We start from the raw sequence: 21,179 nt of genomic DNA, 5'->3' as shown, positions 1-21,179 counted from the left end.
CGACCCCCGGTTTTGGTCGTTTGACCCCCGCTGGGGTCCCGACCCACAGGTTGAGAACCACTGTGCTACCAAGTATTAGGCTGATGGTGCCAATACTTTTGTCCGGCACATTTTTGGAGTTTTTCGTAAAGTGATCAATGAATGACTCTTTTTTTTTTTTTCTTTACATTCTCTTTTCTGATTTTTCATTGTAAGCAAAATAAATGAAGATATGAATACCAAAGAATTTGTGATTGCTACCATTTTCTGACAGAATTGCAGGGGTGCCAATACTTTTGGCCACCACTGTAGGTGACGCGGACACTTCTTAAATACACATACACTGTTTGCACATAAAAGCATGTGCAAAGTCTGGCAGAAAACTGGTGCAGGGTCCATAGTAAATGTGACCCTTGTGTCAGAGGAAGCCCTCAGAGATCTAAAAAATAGTATATGCTGACAGTTCAGTCATTTTCCCAATGACGTTGGTTCCTGCCGGAACATCTTTTTAAAGGATTCCCTCCATCTCCCCTGCCTGCAGAGAAGATGCAGAGAAAGTTTCTTTGTAGGAACCAATGATATCTATCTTTATTTATATAGCCCCATCAGATTCTGTAGCACTTTACAAATCATAGGGGACATACACAAATATAATATTACAGAGTACAATATGGAACAATAGAAGTGAGGGCTCTGCTCACAAGAGCTTACAGTCTATGACAATAATGTCAGACATTGTGCAACCTTATTTAAGTATAAGGCGAGTGAGGCTTTTTCAGCACATAAATTGGGCTGTAAAACTCTGCTTACACTCAAGTATATACGATATTAATGCACTTGCAAGTTTGGTGATAAAATCTATCTGGATATTCAATAGCTAAAAGCCAAAATTTTTATACTCTGCATATGTGCTCATATCATCACCATTAATAGACAAAAGCAATTAATGTGGCAACAAAAATAGATATTAGTTGTGATGAGGGAGACCCAAGCCTTGTTGAGCCTTAATTTCTTCTGTCAAATGCCATCTCCTCTGTAATTACTTCTTTAATGACAGGCGACCTTTATGATTTGACCCTTAAGTTAATGACTTGTTGGATTTACAAATGCTTTTTCTTACTTCCTTTGTTCTTCTTTGATTTAACACTTTACCACTCAATCACTTATTATCATTTGTCTATGATCTGCCTAGATTTACAGAGCCATGTCCCCTGACATGAAAAAAATCTATAAACTAAGGCTCTACTCAGACTCCCTTACTAAACTATATCTGAAGGATATGGATGAAGAACCTCCAGATGTATACAGCAGGGCTGTATATTCAGAGGCCAATTTTGTGAAGTCGAAATAAAATGGACCGACTCAGACTCCAAAAATATATAATATATTGTTATAATTAGTTCACTGCTTGTGCTGAATATTTCTTTCTTCAGAATTTGGAGAAATGATGGAATGGATTATAAATGTTATGTTACTGACACCTAAAGATGTAGGCCTTTTGTTAATATGGATGCAATTTTTGCTCATGCTCAGTAGTGAAGCTCTTCCCCTACAGATCACAGAAAACAGGCACTGGGAATGCTTGCATTCATCTCAGCACTGCTAGAGTGCAATACACTGCATACATCAACAGTCCAGTGTGTATTCTCTCTGTATCCTGCTTGACTTTTTAGTTTGCTTTTTCTATGAGTGTTTGTGAGTGTTTCGTGTTTGTATGCTTTTAGTTAAGGTGAATGTAACTGCACATTGGGGCACATCTACTTACCGGCATCCTGCATCTGTTGCTTCCCAGCGGAGGTCCGCCGGAGTTCACTTTCTTCTTCCCGGAGCTTGTAAGTGCGTGTCTTGCGACACAATTTGAATTTTAAATCTTGCGCGTAGTTTGAATCCGTTGGGTTGTCCAACGGCCACAAACACCCCCCCCCCCCCCCGAATTGCATCGCATGAAAGACGCCGCGATTGCGCCAAAAACCCCTGTTAAATGCTTTGCAAATCTGAAATAGACGGGAAACTCAACGAAAATGCTGTGTGCTGACCCTTTGTAAATGAGCCCCATTATGTTCATGCATTGTAGTGAAGCTTTTCCCCTACAGATCAGTGAGGAATAAATGTCTTAGAACTGCTAGAGTGATCATGAAAATTGGATTAAGGTAGCATTGTCCAGTGTATGTTCTCTCTGTATGCTGCTTTACATTATAGTTCTAGGGTTGTATTCCAATAAATATTTTTTGTTCTACTTAAGTAATTTGGTAATTGTATCATAATGGTGATGAAATAAACCTTATTACTGTAAATTATTACTTAAACATGTCACATGTATAAGGGAGGAGTAGGAAAATTGAGACGTCAGAGGTTTGGCTCCACAGCCCTGGTACACAGGAAGGTCCTTGCGGACTTTGACATGCCATTGTCCTTTGACTTGAGATGCACCATAAAACAAATTTACACGCCCTACAACAGTGATATGGGTAAAGTTTTGTGCTGTGATATCAAAAAGGAGAATTATTCTCACCGTTAATTCGGTTTCCAATAGTCCACCATGACGGCCCCAACTGGAGGATGACCCTTTACCTCTGTAGGGACAGGAAGCAGAGAGGTTAAATGCCCCTCCTCCGCATCCACACTCTAGTGGCTACCAAATAACTACACCGGCTGTGGATGCAACCCATTTATTGTATGCTATAGTCACACACAGTTACAACAGGTTAAATAATAACAATACTAAGACTAATCTGTCTTCTAAAGCAAAAGGGGGACAGGAAAATATATGGGCTGTTATGGTGGACTAATGGAAACCGACTTAACGGTGAGAATAATTCTCCATTTCCATGGCGTCCCCCATGACGGCCCCAACTGGAGATGTACCAGATTACAAGTACTTCCAGGGGGGGGACAACTGCCTGCAAGACCTTCCAACCGAAGGCCTGGTCCCTGATGCTTTGGACATCTAATCTATAGGGGCAGATTTATCAAGCTGTCTGAAAGTCGGAATATTTCTAGTTGCCCATGACAACCAATCACAGCTCCTCTTTAAAATATTCATGAACACTGGTAAAATGAAAGCTGTGCTGTTATTGGTTGCCATGGTCAACTAGAAATATTCTGACTTTCAGACAGCTTGATAAATCTGTCCCATAGTGTCTAGCGAATGTTAACTGGCTAGACCAGGTAGCTGCTTTGCAGGTATCTACTAGAGAGGCCCCACGTTTTTCAGCCCATGAGGCTGCCACCCCCCTGGTTGAGTGGGCCCTCACAGTCCCTGGAATGTCCATATTTTCGGCATCATATGCCTCTTTGATGGTAGTTCGGATCCAACGGGCAATAGAGGCCTTGGAAGCTCTTTTCCCCCTTGTTCTTCCCCGTGTACTGCAGGAGGATGTTGTCGTCCTTTCTCCAAGGTTTAGAGATGTCCAAGTAATGGAGAAGACATCTCTTCACATCCAGAGTATGCCATGCTGACTCCTTACTGTTCTTTGGAATGGAATGATGAATATTCCTTCCTTGCTCAGGAACGCTACTACCTCGACCATTATCTTCGAAAAAGTTCTCGGTGCAGAGTAGCTTTGTACTGGAAATGAACTTCCTCGCCTTCTGGTGACAGAACTGCAAACCTGAGAAACTTCTGCGAGTTGGGGTATATTGGGACGTGGTATTCAGGTCTATCGTGCACATGAACGCCCGGTGTTGGATTAGAGCTGAAGCAGAAAAGACTGTCTCCATCTTGAACCTCCTGTAGCGGACATACTTGTTGAAAGGAAACCTACCACTTGAAATGGCAGGTTTAAGAAGAAAACACCGAGCACCAGCTCAGGGTGAGCTGGCGCGTACCTCCCTGCGCCGGCTATAAAGTTTAAAAAGTGTTTTAAACCGCGATACAGCGGTTTAAAACACTAACAAAAATTTGCTCCGGCACCAGCTCACTCTGAGCTGGTGCTCGGTGTTTTCTTCTTAAACCTGCCATTTCAAGTGGTAGGTTTCCTTTAAGCCTTTCAGGTTGCGGATCATTCTGGACTTCCCGTTCGGCTTTTTTATGAGGAACAATGGAGAATAATGTCCTCTTCTTTGATGTTCCGGAGGTACGGGGATAATCACGTCCAGCTCTATTAATTTTCTGTACTTCTGCCCAGAGTTGGAGTAACAGATCCTGAGAGGGTTGCCTGGTTAGGACGTAATTTGTGCGAGGAAGAGCGGTCAATTCTATCTTGTAGCCGTCCTGGAGGATAGATAAGATCCAGGGATTTGATGTGTTCCGGCTCCATTGTTGGTGAAAGTTCAACAGTCTTCCTCCCACCTTGCTTCCTGAAACTCGGGACGGAGTTACTGGCACTAAGGAGAAACCCTCTACCTCTTCCACCTTTAGGGTAGCTCCACCTTCCTTGCTTACCCTTACCCCTATATGACTGTCTCCTGTCTTTGGGGTCCTCCTTGGGGTTTCCTCAGGCTGGTTCTGGATTCCGGGAAGCCCTTCTTCTTATCCGCTGCCTTTACCAGGATGGTGTCCAATTCGAGTCCAAACACATACTCTCCCTCGAATGGAATGCCGCACAACTTATACTTAGACCTGAAATCTCTGTTCCACTGACTCAACCAGAGGGATCTTCTCACCGAGTTGGATAGTGCTCCTTCCTTGGCACTAATCCTTACCCCTTCTGCTGAAGCGTCCGCGATGAAAGCTGTGGCTGCCTTCAGGGTTGAGAAGGTATTAAGCAATAAATTCCTTGGGGTTCCATCCCTTACATGCTTCTCCAACTCCATTACCCAGTGGAAAAGGGTGCGAGCTACAGACGTTGTAGCGATGTTGGACTTTAAGTTCAGCATGGAACACTCCCAGCTCTTTTTCAACAGGCTATCTGCCTTTCTATCCAGTAAGTCTTTCAGCTGGGTAGCGTCCTCAAAAGGCAAGTCGGTATTTTTTGGTCATCTTGGTGACCTGAATGTCCATCTTAGGACATCCTCTTCATCGAATGAAAGGCGGTTCCTAAATTCTTTGGATAAAGAAATTTTATTTTCCAGTTCCCTCCATTCTTCCCGAATCGGTTCTTTGAGTGTGTTGTTGATTGGGAATACATGCCTCTTCTTAACTTTAAGAAAACTGAAGAGTTCATCCTGGATGGACTGCGTCTCTTCTACCTCCTCTATTTTCAGGGTATCTCGTACAGCCTTTAAGAGGGGTTCTAGATCTTCAGAGGCCAGTAAATATCTCGACTCCATTTTATTTACAGAAGTGGAGGGGGATGTATCAAACTCCAATGAATCCCTGACCGTAGCTCCTTCAGAGTCTGAAGCGGGGTCTGAAGACGAGTCTATTATCCTGTCGTTTGCATTTCCTGCACACGGGCTTCCTATAAGCACTCGGCAGTTTTTCAAAACACATGTTGCATTTTTTATGAACCGTTTTCTTTCTCTCAGAGGAGGATTGTTCCTTAGAACGGCCTTTTTCCTTCTCCTTGGGATCCTATCAAGGAGAGGAGAGCCCAAATAAGGAAGGGCTATAAACGGGACATGTGGGTGACCCACCGCCCTATCCCTTTAACCCCTTTAATATGAGGTCCAAACCTGAGGCCTCCAAATTGCAGGGTTACATGTTCCTAGAGGGACTACAGTAACCAGCCAGCCTATAATGTAACAATAACAATTGAAGGCCTTTAGTTCAGTGCTGCAATGGTTAAAGGATGGGATTTTACCTGGTACGGGTAAGCCAGGAGATATCCACCAGGGTCTATAAAGTAAATGCGGCCAGTGTGAGAATACACAAATACAGGTGTGTATAGCGCACGTAAAAATTCAAGGCAAACCGACCTGAATAATCGCCAGAAAAACCTTGAACTAGGAAGCAGGCAGGCTAGGTGTATGCTCCGTTGTGAAGATTAGACCTCAGATCAACGCGATTACCACGCTAGAGCTATTTAAACTTGCCGCCCCATGATCCTGCTTCCGGGTCGTGCGACTTTTACGTCACATCCGGTTTTGCGTCACTTCACCGGAAGTGGACGCCGGGGCCAGACGGAAGCGAGCGCGGAGACCACACGCTCCGGGTGCCCTAAGCTCCAGGAGCTGCGGGCAGAGCCGGAGACGGGCACAGTTCTGGAGGGCAGAGGAAAGGGCCGCGACCCAATCGAGGCCCTGAACTGCGTAGGGTAAGGGATAGGTCCCGTGCCTCGGTTTTCCCCCCTCACTGTCCCAACTAATGGGAAGCGAGGACAGAATCTTTCTCTCTACTCCCTGCCCTGTGTAGGACAGGAACCACTGGAGTGTGGATGCGGGGGAGGAGCATTTAACCTCTCTGCTTCCTGTCCCTACAGAGGTAAAGGGTCATCCTCCAGTTGGGGCCGTAATGGGGGACACCATGGAAATATACATTATTTGCCAATCTTGATCAGTGGCTAACTTTACTCATATGCCCTCATCTACAATCTGGTTACCTTTTCTTTACTCGTTCCTATAACTGAAATCACTGCTTGAGGGGTGAAATCCTACTAAAACTGAATAGTAAATCTGCATAGTTATTCAGCTGTAGGGGAGTGGGGATGTATAAATACATATCCAAACACATCTGTTATGCAGGTCTTAGGGAAAGCTTGAGGGCATCCACATGAGATCATCTATTGTGCTTGTCTCCTAGCTTTCTCAGATATATTTAATAAATGTATGAATACAATTCTTTAGCATCTTTAGAGAATGTGAGGACTTGTCTAAATAATATTTTGTGGATGTTGGGCACTGCAAAATGTACTAAGCTAAATCAGTAAATCTACAATGAACATAGCTATTCACTTTAGTTTAACTCCTTCACACACTGCGCCGTACATGTACGGCGCATAGGTGTGGAGGCTTTATGAAGAGCGTTCACGGCCTGAGCCCTCTTCATACAGAGGTGGGGTTTGCTGCATATTGCAGCAAACACCTACCGCTAATACCAGCTATCGGTACCTGAAAGATCATCGGGTTGCGGGGCAATTGTTCACCATAACAGCCTCGGGTCTTTGTCAATTACAATGAGCCAGTGGCTCAGTACAATAGTATTGCAGTGTATGGTAGGAACGATCAGACCACCTAGGGTTAAAAAAAATAAATAAATTAAGGTTTATCATAGTTTATACGGTTGAAAATAGACACATGTCCATCAAGTTTAACCAAGGAATGAAAGGGATTGGCTGAGGAAGGCATTTGGGAGAAACCATTCTATATTATCACATAACCGTCAGTGTTATTTATCTAGACCAGTGATGGCGAACCTTTTAGATAGAGTGCCCAAACTACAACCAAAACCCACTTTTATGTCGCAAAGTGCCAACATGACAATTTAAGCAGTAACCTATTGATCTCTGCTGTACCACAAGTTTCAATCATATTGGCGTCCTGAGGACACCATACAATAGAAATCGGGAAACATTCGGATTGTAGCCTCCCTCCAGGGTGCCCTGAAGAGGAAGAAACAGGGGACCCAAAGCAGGAGCTCCAATGATAATCCATCTCTGTCCACACCTTCTGGCTCCTCCTGTAGTCCTGACAGCCAAGTAGGTGTCAGTAATGGGTTGGACCCCCTTTTGCCTTTCAGAACTGCCTCAATTCTTTGTGGCATAGATTCAACAAGGTGCTAGAAGCATTCCTCAGAGATTTTGGTCCATATTGACATGATGGCATCACACAGTTGCCGCAGATTTGTCGGCTACACATCCATGATGCGAATCTCCCGTTCCACCTCATCCCAAAGATGCTCTATTGGATTGAGATCTGGTAACTGTGGAGGCCATTTGAGTACAGTGAACTCATTGTCATGTTCAAGAAACCAGTCTGAGATGATTCCTGCTTTATGACATGGCGCATTATCCTGCTGAAAGTAGCCATCAGATGTTGGGTACATTGTGGTCATAAAGGGATGGACATGGTCAGCAACAATACTCACCAGCCTGAACCGTGGATACAAGGCAGGATGGGTCCATGCTTTCATGTTGTTGACGCCAAATTCTGACCCTACCATCCGAATGACGCAGCAGAAATCGAGACTCATCAGACCAGGCAACGTTTCTCCAATCTTCTACTGTCCAATTTCAATGAGCTTGTGCAAATTGTAGCCTCAGTTTCCTGTTCTTAGCTGAAAGGAGTGGCACCCGGTGTGGTCTTCTGCTGCTGTAGCCCATCTGCCTCAAAGTTCGACGTACTGTGCGTTCAGAGATGCTCTTCTGCCTACCTTGGTTGTAACGGGTGGCAATTTGAGTCACTGTTGCCTTTCTATCAGCTGGAACCAGTCTGCCCATTCTCCTCTGACCTCTGGCATCAACAAGGCATTTCCGCCCACAGAACTGCCGCTCACTGGATGTTTTTTCTTTTTCGGACCATTCTCTGTAAACCCTAGAGATGGTTGTGCGTGAAAATCCCAGTAGATCAGCAGTTTCTGAAATACTCAGACCAGCCCTTCTGGCACCAACAACCATGCCACGTTCAAAGGCACTCAAATCACCTTTCTTCCCCATACTGATGCTCGGTTTGAACTGCAGGAGATTGTCTTGACCATGTCTACGTGCCTAAATGCACTGAGTTGCCGCCATGTGATTGGCTGATTAGAAATTAAGTGTTAATGAGCAATTGGACAGGTGTACCTAATAAAGTGGGCAGTGAGTGTATATATATTAGTCTTGTCCCCTCTTAACCCCTTCACGCTCCGTTGCGGATATATCCGCCACGGAGCGCAGTGACTTAGCGCTCAGTGGCGGATATATCCCCCACGGCGCTTATGTCGGCTCGGCTCTGGATCAGGCATCTAACATGCCTCTGGGGGTCTTTCCCCCACGATCGCCCCCCCCCCCCCCCCCCGAACCGTTTTCGGGGGACGCCGATCGCTGCTGTGGAAGTGCTGGGGTCAGATCTGGTCCCCAGCACTGCCTGCAGGCTTCTGTGACGTCATCTTACTGGCATAGTGCCAGCCTATGCAAGTGCATAGGCTAACACTGATAATACCCTGCAATACATGATTATTGCAGAGTATTATCATGAACAAGCAATCAGATGATTGCTTGGTCATTTCCCATGGTGGAAAAATTGAAAAAGTAAAAAAAAAAATGTTATTCAATAAAAAATAAAGTAATAAATCAATAAAAATGCCCATAAGCCCCATAACATATAAAGAGACATATAACCCCAAAAAAGTCTAAATCATAACAAAAACCCCACATATATAGTATCACCGCGTCCGTAACAACCCGTAGAATACAAGTAAATCTTTATTGAACCCGTACGATGAACGCCGTTAAAAAAAACAATTGAAAACCCACCAAAAATTAACATTTTTACCTATTCAATCTTACAAAAAATGCCATCAAAAGTGATCAAAAAAACATATGTACTCCATAATGACACTGCTGCAAAGTACAGCATGTCCCACAAAAAACAAGCCATCAACCAGCTCCCAAGTCAAAAAAGTAAAAATGTTATGCCACTTGGAAGACGGCAATGCAAAAATGATAGATTTTTTCCCACATTACGGTTTTATTTGACAAATTTAGTAAAATGTAAGAAAATATATTCAAGTCTGGTATCAAGGTAATTGTATCGACCCATAGAATAAAGCTAACAGGATTATTAGGCTAAATGGTGAACACGAAAAAAAAAAAAATTAAAAATCCAGTACAGAATTGATGCTTTTCTTCTCATACCCTCAAAAACGAGTTCCTAAATTTTCAACAATAGGTGATACCAACCCCAAAATGGCAACACTGGAAAAAGCATCTCATCCCGCAAAAAAAAATGGCAGCACATGGCCCCAATAACGAAAAAGCGAAAATTCATAGCCTACAAAAGGGACCAAAGAGGAAACTAAAATCCTGGCAGCTGCAGCGCCCTCCTTCCATTCTGCGCCTCGCTGTGTACCCATAAAACAAGTAACGTCCACATATGGGGGGTCTCTGCACTCGGGAGAAATTGCAGAACAAATTGTATGGTCGGTTTTCTCTTTTTATCTTTTGGAAATGTGTAAATTTTAGGGCTAAATGAACGTATAACCGGAACAATTTGACCAATCTAAATTTCACCTCCATTTTGATTCAATTACTATGAAGATCTCAAGGGGTTAACAATCTTCCTAAAAGCTGTTTCTGATAGTTTGAGGGGTGCAGATTTGAAAATGGGTTGATTATATAGGGGGTTTTGATACTAAATATGTAACATTTCATTCAAAACTGTATTTATCCCCAAAATAGTCAATTCTGAAAATACGGAAAATCGCTATTCGATTTGTAAGCCGAGCGACATCAAAATATATTATCCAGACATTTCAAAAATTATGAAAATGTAAAGTAGACACATGGGAAATGTTATTCAGCAACTTATTTAGGTGGTAAATCTATCTACCTGAAAATGTAATGATTTTGAATTTCAAAAAAGTGAGATTTTTCAAAAAATTCATAATTTTTTCTTTTTTTGGAAAATAAACGCAAAACTTATCAGCCAAAATTTACCACTAAAATGAAGTACAACATGTGGGGAAAAAACAATCTCAGAATCGCTTTGATAAGTAACAGTGTTCAAAAGTTATAACCATATAAAGTGACGCAAGTCAGAATCCAAAAAATGGGGCTGAGCCTTAAGCTGTAAAATGGCTGCGTCCTTAAGGGGTTAATCGTCTCTTTTCCGGACTAAATAAATCTTATTGTTTTAATCTTTCCTCATAACTAAGACCCTCCATACTCATCATTTTTGCAGCTCTTTATTGTACCTTCTCCAGCTCAAGGGCAGACTTTTTATGGTCTGGTGCTCAGAACTGGACGGTATATTCCTGGTGAGGCCGAACCAATGCCTTGTACAGTGGTAATATTATATCCCTATCCCGAGAGTCCATACCACTTTTGATCCATCACAAGATCTTGCTGGCTTTAGAGGCAGCTGATTGAGATGGCATGCTAATAATAATATGCTATTATTTAATTTATGATCTACAAGTACCCCCAGGTCCTTCTCAACAAGGGACTCTCCCAGATTTATTTCTTCTTTTGGAAAAACCAATGGAGAGTCAAGCCTCAGGCAGCTATCTCTTCCAACTTCCCCATTTGCAGATGCCGAAAGGAAATCTATTATCAAAATCCATCATGATAAACCAGGGACACTTCCTCATAGATCCAGGCACTGTGACTGTGGTAATCTTCGTATATTTGTTATACAAGGCTTCCTTCTAAAAAGCAATTTTCAACATTATGCTGATGAGCATGAGGGACTACACTAGCCCTTCTCTGATCTGGTTTAAGACACTGTTACACATTCTTTCACAATCGCAGGTCTGTACTCTTTAAATGCCGCCATCACCGCAACCACAGCATTTAAATGACTGTAGGGACATTCCCTGCTCAATCGACGTCACCGATCGTGGATAGTAAATGTCTGTACGGTTTGGTCATAGAAGGGATTTTGCAGGCAGTGAAGTCAACCTGTGCATCAGGTACATTAGTATTGCAGAGTATCATAATAAACATACAATTCAACAGTTCCTTGTTGGACGAATATAAATGTTTTAAAAAAAAAAAAAAGTACAAATAAACTAATAAATTACAGCCCCCATAGCCCATTTACATTACATTTGTTTGTAAAGTTAAAAAAAAGTTAAAATAACCATAGAAACCCCAAATATGTAGTATCTCCTTGTCCCGTAAAAATAAAACACTATGAATAAATCACAAATTCTATAGGGTATAACGGACTAATGCAGGGCGCTCCTTCCCTTCTGCGTCTCGCTGTGCGCACATGCAACAAGTAACGTCCACATGTGGGGGGTCTCTGTACTCAAGATTACATGCATAACAAGCTTTAAGATTAGTTTCCTCTTTTTATCTTTTGTGAATGTGTAAATTTTGGGGTAAATCAACGTATTACTGACAAAAACCTGCATTTTGTTTTAATTACGCTAATTTCTCAAAGGGTTGAAACAGAGTTTCTGACAGTTTGTGGCGTTCAGATATTAAAATGGAGGGATCTATGGGGTGCTAATATTATATATTTCAAATTTCATTAAAAACAATAATGATCCCCCAAAAGGTCAATTCTGAAATCTCCTTGAAATTCAGAAAGCCAATGATCCATTTGTAAGCAGCGTCACATCAAAATAAAATGTCCAAACAATTTAAAATTTCTGAAAAGATAATCAATTGATGAACCTTATTTTTTCATTTGCATCTTACAGTTTAGTCATTTATCGTTTCTTTGTGCAACTTTTTTTTTCTTTGATGGAATATAGAGAGTTTAGGAAATGTATTTATTTGCAGACAATGTAAGACTATGGAGAGGGAGAGAACCTGCTGTTTCTTTTGCATATAAGTCTCAACAAGCAGCTTTCTCCCTACTTTAAAAGCACTTGGCTAACAAACACAAAATATGAGTGCAAAATCAACAAATTGTTAATCCTTTGCCGCTTAATGTGTTCTCCTCTCGTTCCGGCGCTTTCTTTCATGACTATAATTATTCGATTGGCAGGGTTGCCATCGCCATTCTCTTTATTTTACATTAAGGAGCTTTTATAAAAAAACAAATCAGAATAGTCTTAATTTTTATGCTTAGCCTTTAAAATCTCTTACTTCTGTTCTTACTAAGTGGCTGCATCTGCTTGAGCCGAGTAGGAGCCATGGTTTCTTTTTTTATGACTCTGACCCTTCTCTTAATGACCTGCATATTTTGGGGCAGCCACTGTGCCTCATATTTCAATCCTAGGTAAGGTGTGCACCTATTGCCCATTGTGTTCCTTCTATGGGGTTACGGGTAGACACCAGCACTGGACATTTCTGGACAAGTTCTGGGGGGGCAACGTAAGGCAGTACATAAGGAATCATGGGGGTGAAGGAGCTGTATGTAATGCATCCATAGGGTGTGAGGGTGCAGGGTCGGCTCCAGGTTTCAGTAGGCCCCTGGGCAACAGAGCCTCAGTGCGCCCCTTTGCAGTGAACTCATATGGCGGCATTAAAAATTCAGAAACTAAAACAGTCTCGTGTTCTCTAGTTTATGATGCTAAACAGCCCCCTCATGGTTATTTTATAAAAGCCTCCCTCACTCCCTAGGGATTAATTAGATACAGCCCTCTCAGCCCTATGGATTCCTTATATACAGGCCTTTGTGGGCCCCCCAGCAGCCCTGGGCCCCAGCACATGCCCAGGTATGCCCTCTGGTGATGCCAGCCCTGTGATGGGGACTGTATATTAAATAACTATGATGGGATGTTTGGAATTATATGAATTATATACTAGTGACTATTTTAGGGAACAGGAGACTGTTTTAGTTTCAGAATTTTTAATGCCGCCATATGAGTTCACTGCAAAGAGGCCCCCAGAGTCTGTCACCCGGTGGCCTACTTAAACCTGGAGCCCACCCTGATGGACTGTGAAATTCTCCCAGGGAGCAGAGTTGGGAAAATAAAGGCACGTGATCTTATCCTGCTCTTAGTCAAGCATCTATTTTTATTAAAAGCCGTTACTTGCTGATCTGTGGCGGAACACAAATGTTTTGTTTCCTGTGACGTTCTCCTTCCATATATATTTCTAACTTCTATCAGATCCCATCTCACTTATGCTCATCCAGTATACACACACACCAAGGTATTTTGGTCTTTGATCAGAGGGGATTTGATGTGTGACCTCTTCACCCTTCCCTTTTCTCTTCTCTGTGTCTTCACGCTTTTCATGTCTTTCTGGACAACATGGAAGGTAGTAATGAGCATTTTCTTTTCCTTTCTCTTTCCTACACAAGCAGCCGGGCTTTGTCCATGTTCATTAATGCAGTTTGTTGTATTTTTAATCCTTTTAAATAAGCATAAAATAATTGAATTTTTTGACATGCCAGGAAATTATGATTTATTGACTACATCAAAAATGTTTAATGTTTAAAAAAAAAAAAAAAAAAGTTTTTTTTTTTTTTTTGAAGAAATGCACCAAGTATTGCAGTTTTTATTCAAGTGAATACTAATTTGCATGTGACAGCACCAATGGTAGGGAGGTACAGTCCATGTCAAATGGTATTCATGTAGTTTTCACTAGTTTTCAGCTCAATGACCAGACTCGATTTTTCAAATCTGCCATTTCTCACGATAATTGGTTATAACTTATATCTGCTTTATGTTGAGATGATATTTTATGCTTCCTCTCATTTTTCTAGATATTTATGAGGTGCAGAACTTTAGGTGCGATTTTTCTCATTTTCATGAAAATTGCCAAAACTCACATTTTGAGGGACAACTCAGCTTCCAAGTGACTTTGAAAGGCCTAAATAATAGTAAAACCCCATAAATTACCCCACTATAGAAACTTCACCCCTCAATGTATGTAAAACAACTTCTATTAACTCTATTAACCCTTTAAGTGTTTCACATGGGTTAAAACAATATGGACCTACGATTTAGAAACTATGGAATGGAAAATACATTCATTAAGGCCAAACTGACAGTTTCAGAATAAATTAAATGATGAAACAGCAAAAGAAAAGAGTGTAGTCCAGCTTCCAACGAAAGGCAAAAATATGCGTTAAAAGTCTGGCTACGACTAAGGGCGTTTTTCGCCCGAAACGCGTCAGTTTCTTTTTCATGGACGTCCTATGATGTTTTTAACATGTTATTTTTTCTAAATAAAGTGGACTTTTAACGCATATTTTTGCCTTTCGTTGGAAGCTGGACTGCACTCTTTTCTTTTGCTGCTACTTACTGGCTCCCCAACCCAGGTGTCCGTGCAGCCACGAATCGCCATCTACATTGTTTTCATAGGTGAGCTGAAAAACCTTTTCTTTTTTCTCTCTTAAATGATGATGCTTGATGCCCAATTCCTCCCGAGTGTACTGATATCCCATATGTGGTGGTAAACTGCTGTACGGGTGCACGGCCGAGTATAGAATGAATGGAGGCGCCATTCACAGCAGATTTGTATTGTCACATTGTACAACCTATAAGTTTTTATTTTTTTTTTGGTAATGCAAACATATGAGGGCTTATTTTTTACGGGATGAGAAACAATGTATAGATAATTCATTTTGGGGGTCTATAGCTTATTCATGAGATTTTCAAGGGGGACACAAACAAAATCATGAATTTTTATTTTGGATTTTTAGCATTTTTTTTCCCCTGCTCACCGTGACATACAAATAATATTTTATCTTTATTCTCTGGTTCACTACGATTGCGGTGTTACCTCATTTATATAGTTTTTATCATCTTTGCTCAATTTTCCTGAGCAAAACCAATATTGGAGAATATCACATTGTTTTTACTATTGACAACTTTTTAGGGCCATAACTTCTGTATTTTTCTGTTGTCAGATCTGGTTGAGGGCTTATTTTTTGCGAAAAGTTGTTCTTTTCAGTCGTATCATATTAGGGAACATAACTTTTTTTGATCACTTTTTAGAACATTTTTTGTGATGGTGTTTGATGAAAAATTGTATATTTAATGAAGTTTTTTCGAGTTTTTTTTTTTTACGTCGTTCACCGAGTGGGTTCGATTGATTTAGATTTATTGTACAGATTGATACTGACGCGGTGATACCAAATATGTACGTGTTTTTGTGATTTATATACTTTATTTGCATTTCATTATTTTATTTAATTATATAATAAAATGATTTCATCTTCTTTTTTTTTACATTTTCTACTTCTTGGCTTGAACAAGCGATCGTCCGATCGCTTATTCAAGCCTTTACACTGCAATACACTTGTATTGCAGTGTATAGTGAAAGTAACTGAGCATGCTGTGCATGCTCAGTTACTTAAAGCCGGGTCCTGTCAGGAAGGCAGAACCCGGCGGGTAGAGGAGCCGTAAGCCCCAGGTCACTCGTCGGAACCCGGGGCTGCGACAGGAGGGATCGGATCCCCCGGTAAGCACACCAGGGGGGGTCCGATCCACGCGGGACACGCTTACACGCCAGAAGAAGTACCCTTAATGACAGCTGTAAAAAGCCGGTCATTAAGGGGTTAACTAGCAGCAGGTATACAAATAAAGAAAAGGAAATATTGTACAGATCTATAATACGCCTTTTCATCTAGGCAAAAACCATCAGCTAAAGCGACAACCCTTATGGCCTAGCTTATTTAAACGTTGGCAACATAACCATCACAGTACACACAGTTATCTCTGAAATTTTATAGTGCCATTACAAAAATTTGACAGTTCTATCACTGACAACTAATATTTTCATACTTAAGAACATTTTGGGTGGAAATAATCTTTCAAGGGGACCTGTTACCAAAAACAGCACAATGACGCTTATTCACAGAACCCCTCCCCCATCTGTGCCTTTGTTGAAAAGTGCAGTGCAGGTGTCCCAACTTAAATCTGCCTCCTCCCACCAGTAATATTCCTCTCAAAACTTTTTTCGCTCGGCCCACCGCTGCTTGGCTCTCCCCGTTTCGGGGTGAAAAAAATAGGAAAATATCTGCTGTTTCCCACACAGTGCCAACTGCTAAATTTACCGTGCCATGAGAGGGACAGCATTCTCGTAAGGTCAGGAAGTGGACTGGGTGAGGACTTCCTGTCTGTTCAGTTGGAGATCTGTAGAGACACGGTGCTGTCAATCAAATGGAGGAGGTGGGGTTCACCAAAAGCCTGGACAAAAGTTTGACTCTTCTCTTTAGAATTTGACTCTGGGAAGGAGGAATGTACAAAAAAAAAAAAAACTCTTCTTATTTGTCCCAAGGTGCTGTGCTCTCTAAATAAAAAAAAAATATTTCTGTTTGGAGGGTATTAGTTTTCTGAATTGTTAGTGCATTATATTAATCCAAAGATAATTTGATTTGTAAAGCGCTACAGAATATGATGGCGTTATATAAATAAATATTATTATTATCTACTTCTTTTTTTTTAATTTAATGCAACGTTTGGAAATATTAGGTAAAAGGGAAAAACATGCCGTAAAGCCAATAAAGGAGATCATTAACAGACACTGTAAAATATATTGTATTAGTTGTCATTTATGGTGAACATTGTAAAAGTTAAAGCTAAAAGAAAAAGTGATAAAAAAGTTTTACACACTCCAAAATGTACAAGAACTTTTCATTGTTAGATAGTTACTGTACATATGTCCTTTCACATAAATCAAAGAACATTGGAGAAAAGTCCTCCACTAACTTGGGTTTGTATTTTCAGATGGTGCATCTAGAGCCGGGTCAGCCCTCTTCAATGAACTGAGGAATGCAGTATTTGGGAAAGTGGCCCAAAGCTCCATCAGGAGAATAGCAAAGAATGTTTTCTTGCATCTGCACAACCTGGATCTGGGCTTCCACCTAAGCAGACAAACCGGAGCATTGTCTAAAGCCATTGATCGGGGCACAAGAGGTATTAGCTTTGTGCTTAGTGCGCTGGTGTTTAATCTGGGACCCACAATGTTCGAAGTCCTCCTTGTTAGCAGTATCTTGGTAAGTGTTCAGGAATCTGTTGTGTTTCTTTCCCCTTTAGTCTGTTCAATGTGTGCTTATTAAGGCTGTCTTCATACTTTTTCTGTCCATTGTAAGGATTCAAAATTTTTTTATAAAAACCAAACCTTTGTCATTTAACGCTTTAACTGCGAGAGAAACCAGGGGATTTTGGGCACCATAGTAGAAAAACAATGTTTCACCTAAAAGTGACAGAATATTTAGAAGTAAAGAATCCCCTTAAGTTGGAATATTGTGGAGAATATACATCTGTATATGTGAATAAAATACAGTGTTCATCCATGTGTTGTTTTTTTTTTTTGTTTTTTTTTTTGTTTTTTTTAGTATTATAAATGTGGAGCTCAGTTTGCAATTGTAACACTGGGAACATTGGGAGCCTACACAGCCTTTACCATTGGAATCACACAGTGGAGGTAATAACCATGGATACTTTTGTGTTACAAAAGGTATAAATGCTGGAGTATACCTGGGAAAGGGAGTGGGTTCGCACAGAGCTATGTATGCGCCCTCTTCCGCTTAGTGGGATAGATTGACAAAAGACAAAAAAGGAATACGAGCGCTCTCCTAGTGCATTAAACTTTCTTTAAAAGGTATAAATGGAAAAATGGATATTGCATTTTTCGCCAATAGGGCCCATGTGAATGTTATTACAACCTTTACATCCTATGGAATTTAATTTTTTATACATTCATGTCATCACTGTAAGCAAGCATTCAGTGCGTTCAGTCTACCTAGCACCCCTGGCACATGCGATATGCTTTACCTCTTTTTAAAGACTTTATTTTCATTTTTCAAAAAGTATAAGAACATACACAAAAAAACAAGGTAACAAACACCCGCCTCAGGGGAGTACATAGATATCAAGCATTCGTATACATGGAGCAAATCCCATCAAATAATAAAACAAGATAAAGAGTGAGATTAATTCCTGACTAAGTGTATTCCTGTCCCCAGGACGGAGGACACCTATACATTCAACCATGCACACAACATACTTATGAAAGCGATTTCCCCATCGCATTTAAGGCGGTCTGGGCAGTCACCCAGGCATCCCAGACCAAAGAGCTTAGGAGTTTTTTAATTCAATAAAAATCACTTTCCTACCACAAAACATGAGTAAATGAAAAGAGATTCTCTGGAATCTAGTCTGAAGAATATCCCTGACCAGACCCAGAGGACACACTGAGGGGAGCAGACACTAGGGCAGTGATGGCGAACCTTTTAGAGACCGAGTGCCCAAACTACAACAAAGACCCGCTTATATATCACAAAGTGCCAACACAGAAATTTAATTTGTGATTTATACTCCCTTTTTTGTCACAGCTTTCATTGATACCAGCCCCCGAGGACCCCAATAAAGCAGGTGATAGTCCCAGGTACAGCTGTTACTTTAAAATAGCTCTGTGCACAGCAAGTCCTGGGCTGTCTGGGACTGGAGGAAGATACCTGGAGTCCTCTCTGGTGATGGCCTGAGTGCCCACAGAAAGGGCTCCGAGTGCCACCTCTGGCACCAGTGCCATAGGTTAGCCATCACTGCACTAGGGAGACCTAGAAAATAATTTACATAGGAATGAATGTCCATAATAATTCTGAATGATGGGGAATTCCCAGACCATGTGAAAGAAGGTGCCAGTGCCCTCCCCACATCTGAGGGAAGCCTGTGCATCTGATTGAGACAGGATGGGGTCAAATATACCCGGCGCAGCCATTTGACCTGCATCAGCTGGTCCAGGACTGCTTCAACTCTTTTTTAAGAATAACACTCAGATGATGGTGATAGTTGATTGTGATAGTGGCGGTATAAGAGCAGCCTAGATGATTGTATTATTGAATGTTCGGCATCAATCAAACATTGTCCTGCCACCTCCCCATTCTCTTGTCATGTTAATATTTGAATTCTTTTAGGACAAAGTTTAGGATAGAAATGAACAAAGCTGATAATGATGCTGGGAATGCTGCAATCGATTCATTGCTGAATTATGAAACTGTAAAGGTGAGATACTGTCACACTGCAAATTGGTCACATAGCCGTACAATGAGCTTCCAAAAACTGTATGTAGTGAAATAACTGAAATCATTTGAAGTTTCTTATTGAACCATATTCTAGTTCAGGTTACCACCCTATTAAATATAACCAGTCCATGTGCAGATCCTGTAGTCAGCTTTGAATTTCTTCAGTGTATTTCACATGAAAAATCTGTTGTATTGTATAGCACTACATTTGTTATAGAGCAGGGACCTTTAGGAATCGCTAACATTGATGACTCTTCCTATGGATAGAAGATCAACATCAATAACCTGGAAAACCTTCCATCTTTCATATGTTACTGTGTGCTAATAAAAAGGAGTCAATCCCAGTGACACATCCCCCACAGTGTCAATACCCATTACTTATACATAGGATTACAATATAGAAGCCCCTCAGCTTTGTTTTACCCTTAAAAGATTTACCCAAAGTAAAGTATTCCTTTAAGAGGATTGCTTATGTGGCATAGAATATTGGTCTTTAACTCCATCTAAACATTGATAAAAAGAAAATTATCATAGAGGAAATACACACCTCACTGTCAGTCGAAATAGCCTGGAGCTAAAACATCTCATAAAAAAAACATAGGCTGCAATTTATAAAAAAGGAAACTGCATTTTGAGGATTTATAGAAATGGTGATAGTTATCACTTATTTTAGTATGATGGGTTTGAGTCTTGCTTATGTTGTGGTTGCGTTTTTGTTTAGATGTTATATACATGGGGTACAATGGGCCACCCAGTGGCGCCATGTAGGAACAGATGAGGTGAAAGGCACAGGGGACATACTGCTCCATACGTTGGTTAAACCATACTGTGACTCTATAATGACTGGTGCTCTACGTTCTGTCATCACTTCCAATAGTCCTCTCTGTCTGTTTTTACCTTCAGTACTTTAACAATGAGAAATATGAAGCTGAAAGATATGATGGATTTTTAAAGACTTATGAAAACTCTTCTCTGAAAACTACCTCAACACTGGCATTGCTCAATTTTGGACAAAGTGCAATATTCAGTGTGGGCCTGACCGGTATCATGGTGCTTGCAAGTAAAGGAATCCTAGCAGGTAAGAGGTTGAGCTCTTCTACTATAGTACTGTTTATGGAATATGTATTGTGAATCAACAGACATACCAATGAAAAATGTACAATATGGTCCATTCCATACATTATATTTAACGGTAGGGCCTCTGGTGTTTCTGGGTTGCACGTTAACTCTGAAAAAACATTCAAGCTCAATTATTAGAACCAGGTTTCAATGTTGCAGTGTCTGTAATGTTTGCTCCCCATCCAGAAGAAGGACTATTTTTTTCTGGCTTTAAATGGGGGTCCCATCAAAAATGCACTTTTTTCATTGCTGAAAGGAAAGCTTTTAGCAAAAGTTGGTTGTATAAAATCAGTTTAGCAATGAAGTCAAGATCTTCTGACTTCAGGTAGCCCCCTAGCAGTACGGCGCTCTGAGGCAGGGCTAAACTCTCATATAAACAGTATAAATTCACTCTAAATTTAACAAACAACTGGTAATGGTTTATTTAGTCAATTTCTGCTCACTGGTTCCCTTTAACATTAATTCCAATGGTGCAGGTTTGTCCTGTTCTTGACCGAGGTGATTGAAAGATAAACTCTCTACTACTTTTAATTGTTTTTGGTGGCCCATTTATCAGGGTGGACTGGTGATGGAATGGATGCCAGATCTTTTGTTCTTATAGCAGATAAGATGTCTAGCAGTGGCTTACCCTTCTTATTTTCTACTCTGGACACTTTTAGCCATAAATGACACAGTCCATTGATGTA

General features: G+C 41.0%; 1 protein-coding gene across 3 annotated transcripts in view; it reads left to right on the top strand.

The window, feature by feature from the left end:
- The window catches only part of ABCB7 (ATP binding cassette subfamily B member 7), a 118,746-nt gene that overhangs the window by 43,175 nt on the left and 54,392 nt on the right, over window positions 1-21,179 (top strand). For all 3 annotated transcript variants that reach the window (XM_072123780.1, XM_072123779.1, XM_072123781.1), the window contains 4 exons: window positions 17,075-17,343; window positions 17,686-17,774; window positions 19,267-19,354; window positions 20,278-20,452. In XM_072123780.1, coding sequence (XP_071979881.1) covers window positions 17,075-17,343; window positions 17,686-17,774; window positions 19,267-19,354; window positions 20,278-20,452 — 621 coding nt within the window. The remainder of the gene's footprint in view (window positions 1-17,074; window positions 17,344-17,685; window positions 17,775-19,266; window positions 19,355-20,277; window positions 20,453-21,179) is intronic.

The sequence above is a fragment of the Engystomops pustulosus genome, chromosome 9 (genome assembly GCF_040894005.1).
Source record: "Engystomops pustulosus chromosome 9, aEngPut4.maternal, whole genome shotgun sequence".
Lineage (NCBI taxonomy): Eukaryota > Metazoa > Chordata > Amphibia > Anura > Leptodactylidae > Engystomops > Engystomops pustulosus.
This window is presented reverse-complemented; position numbering and strand designations above follow the sequence as displayed.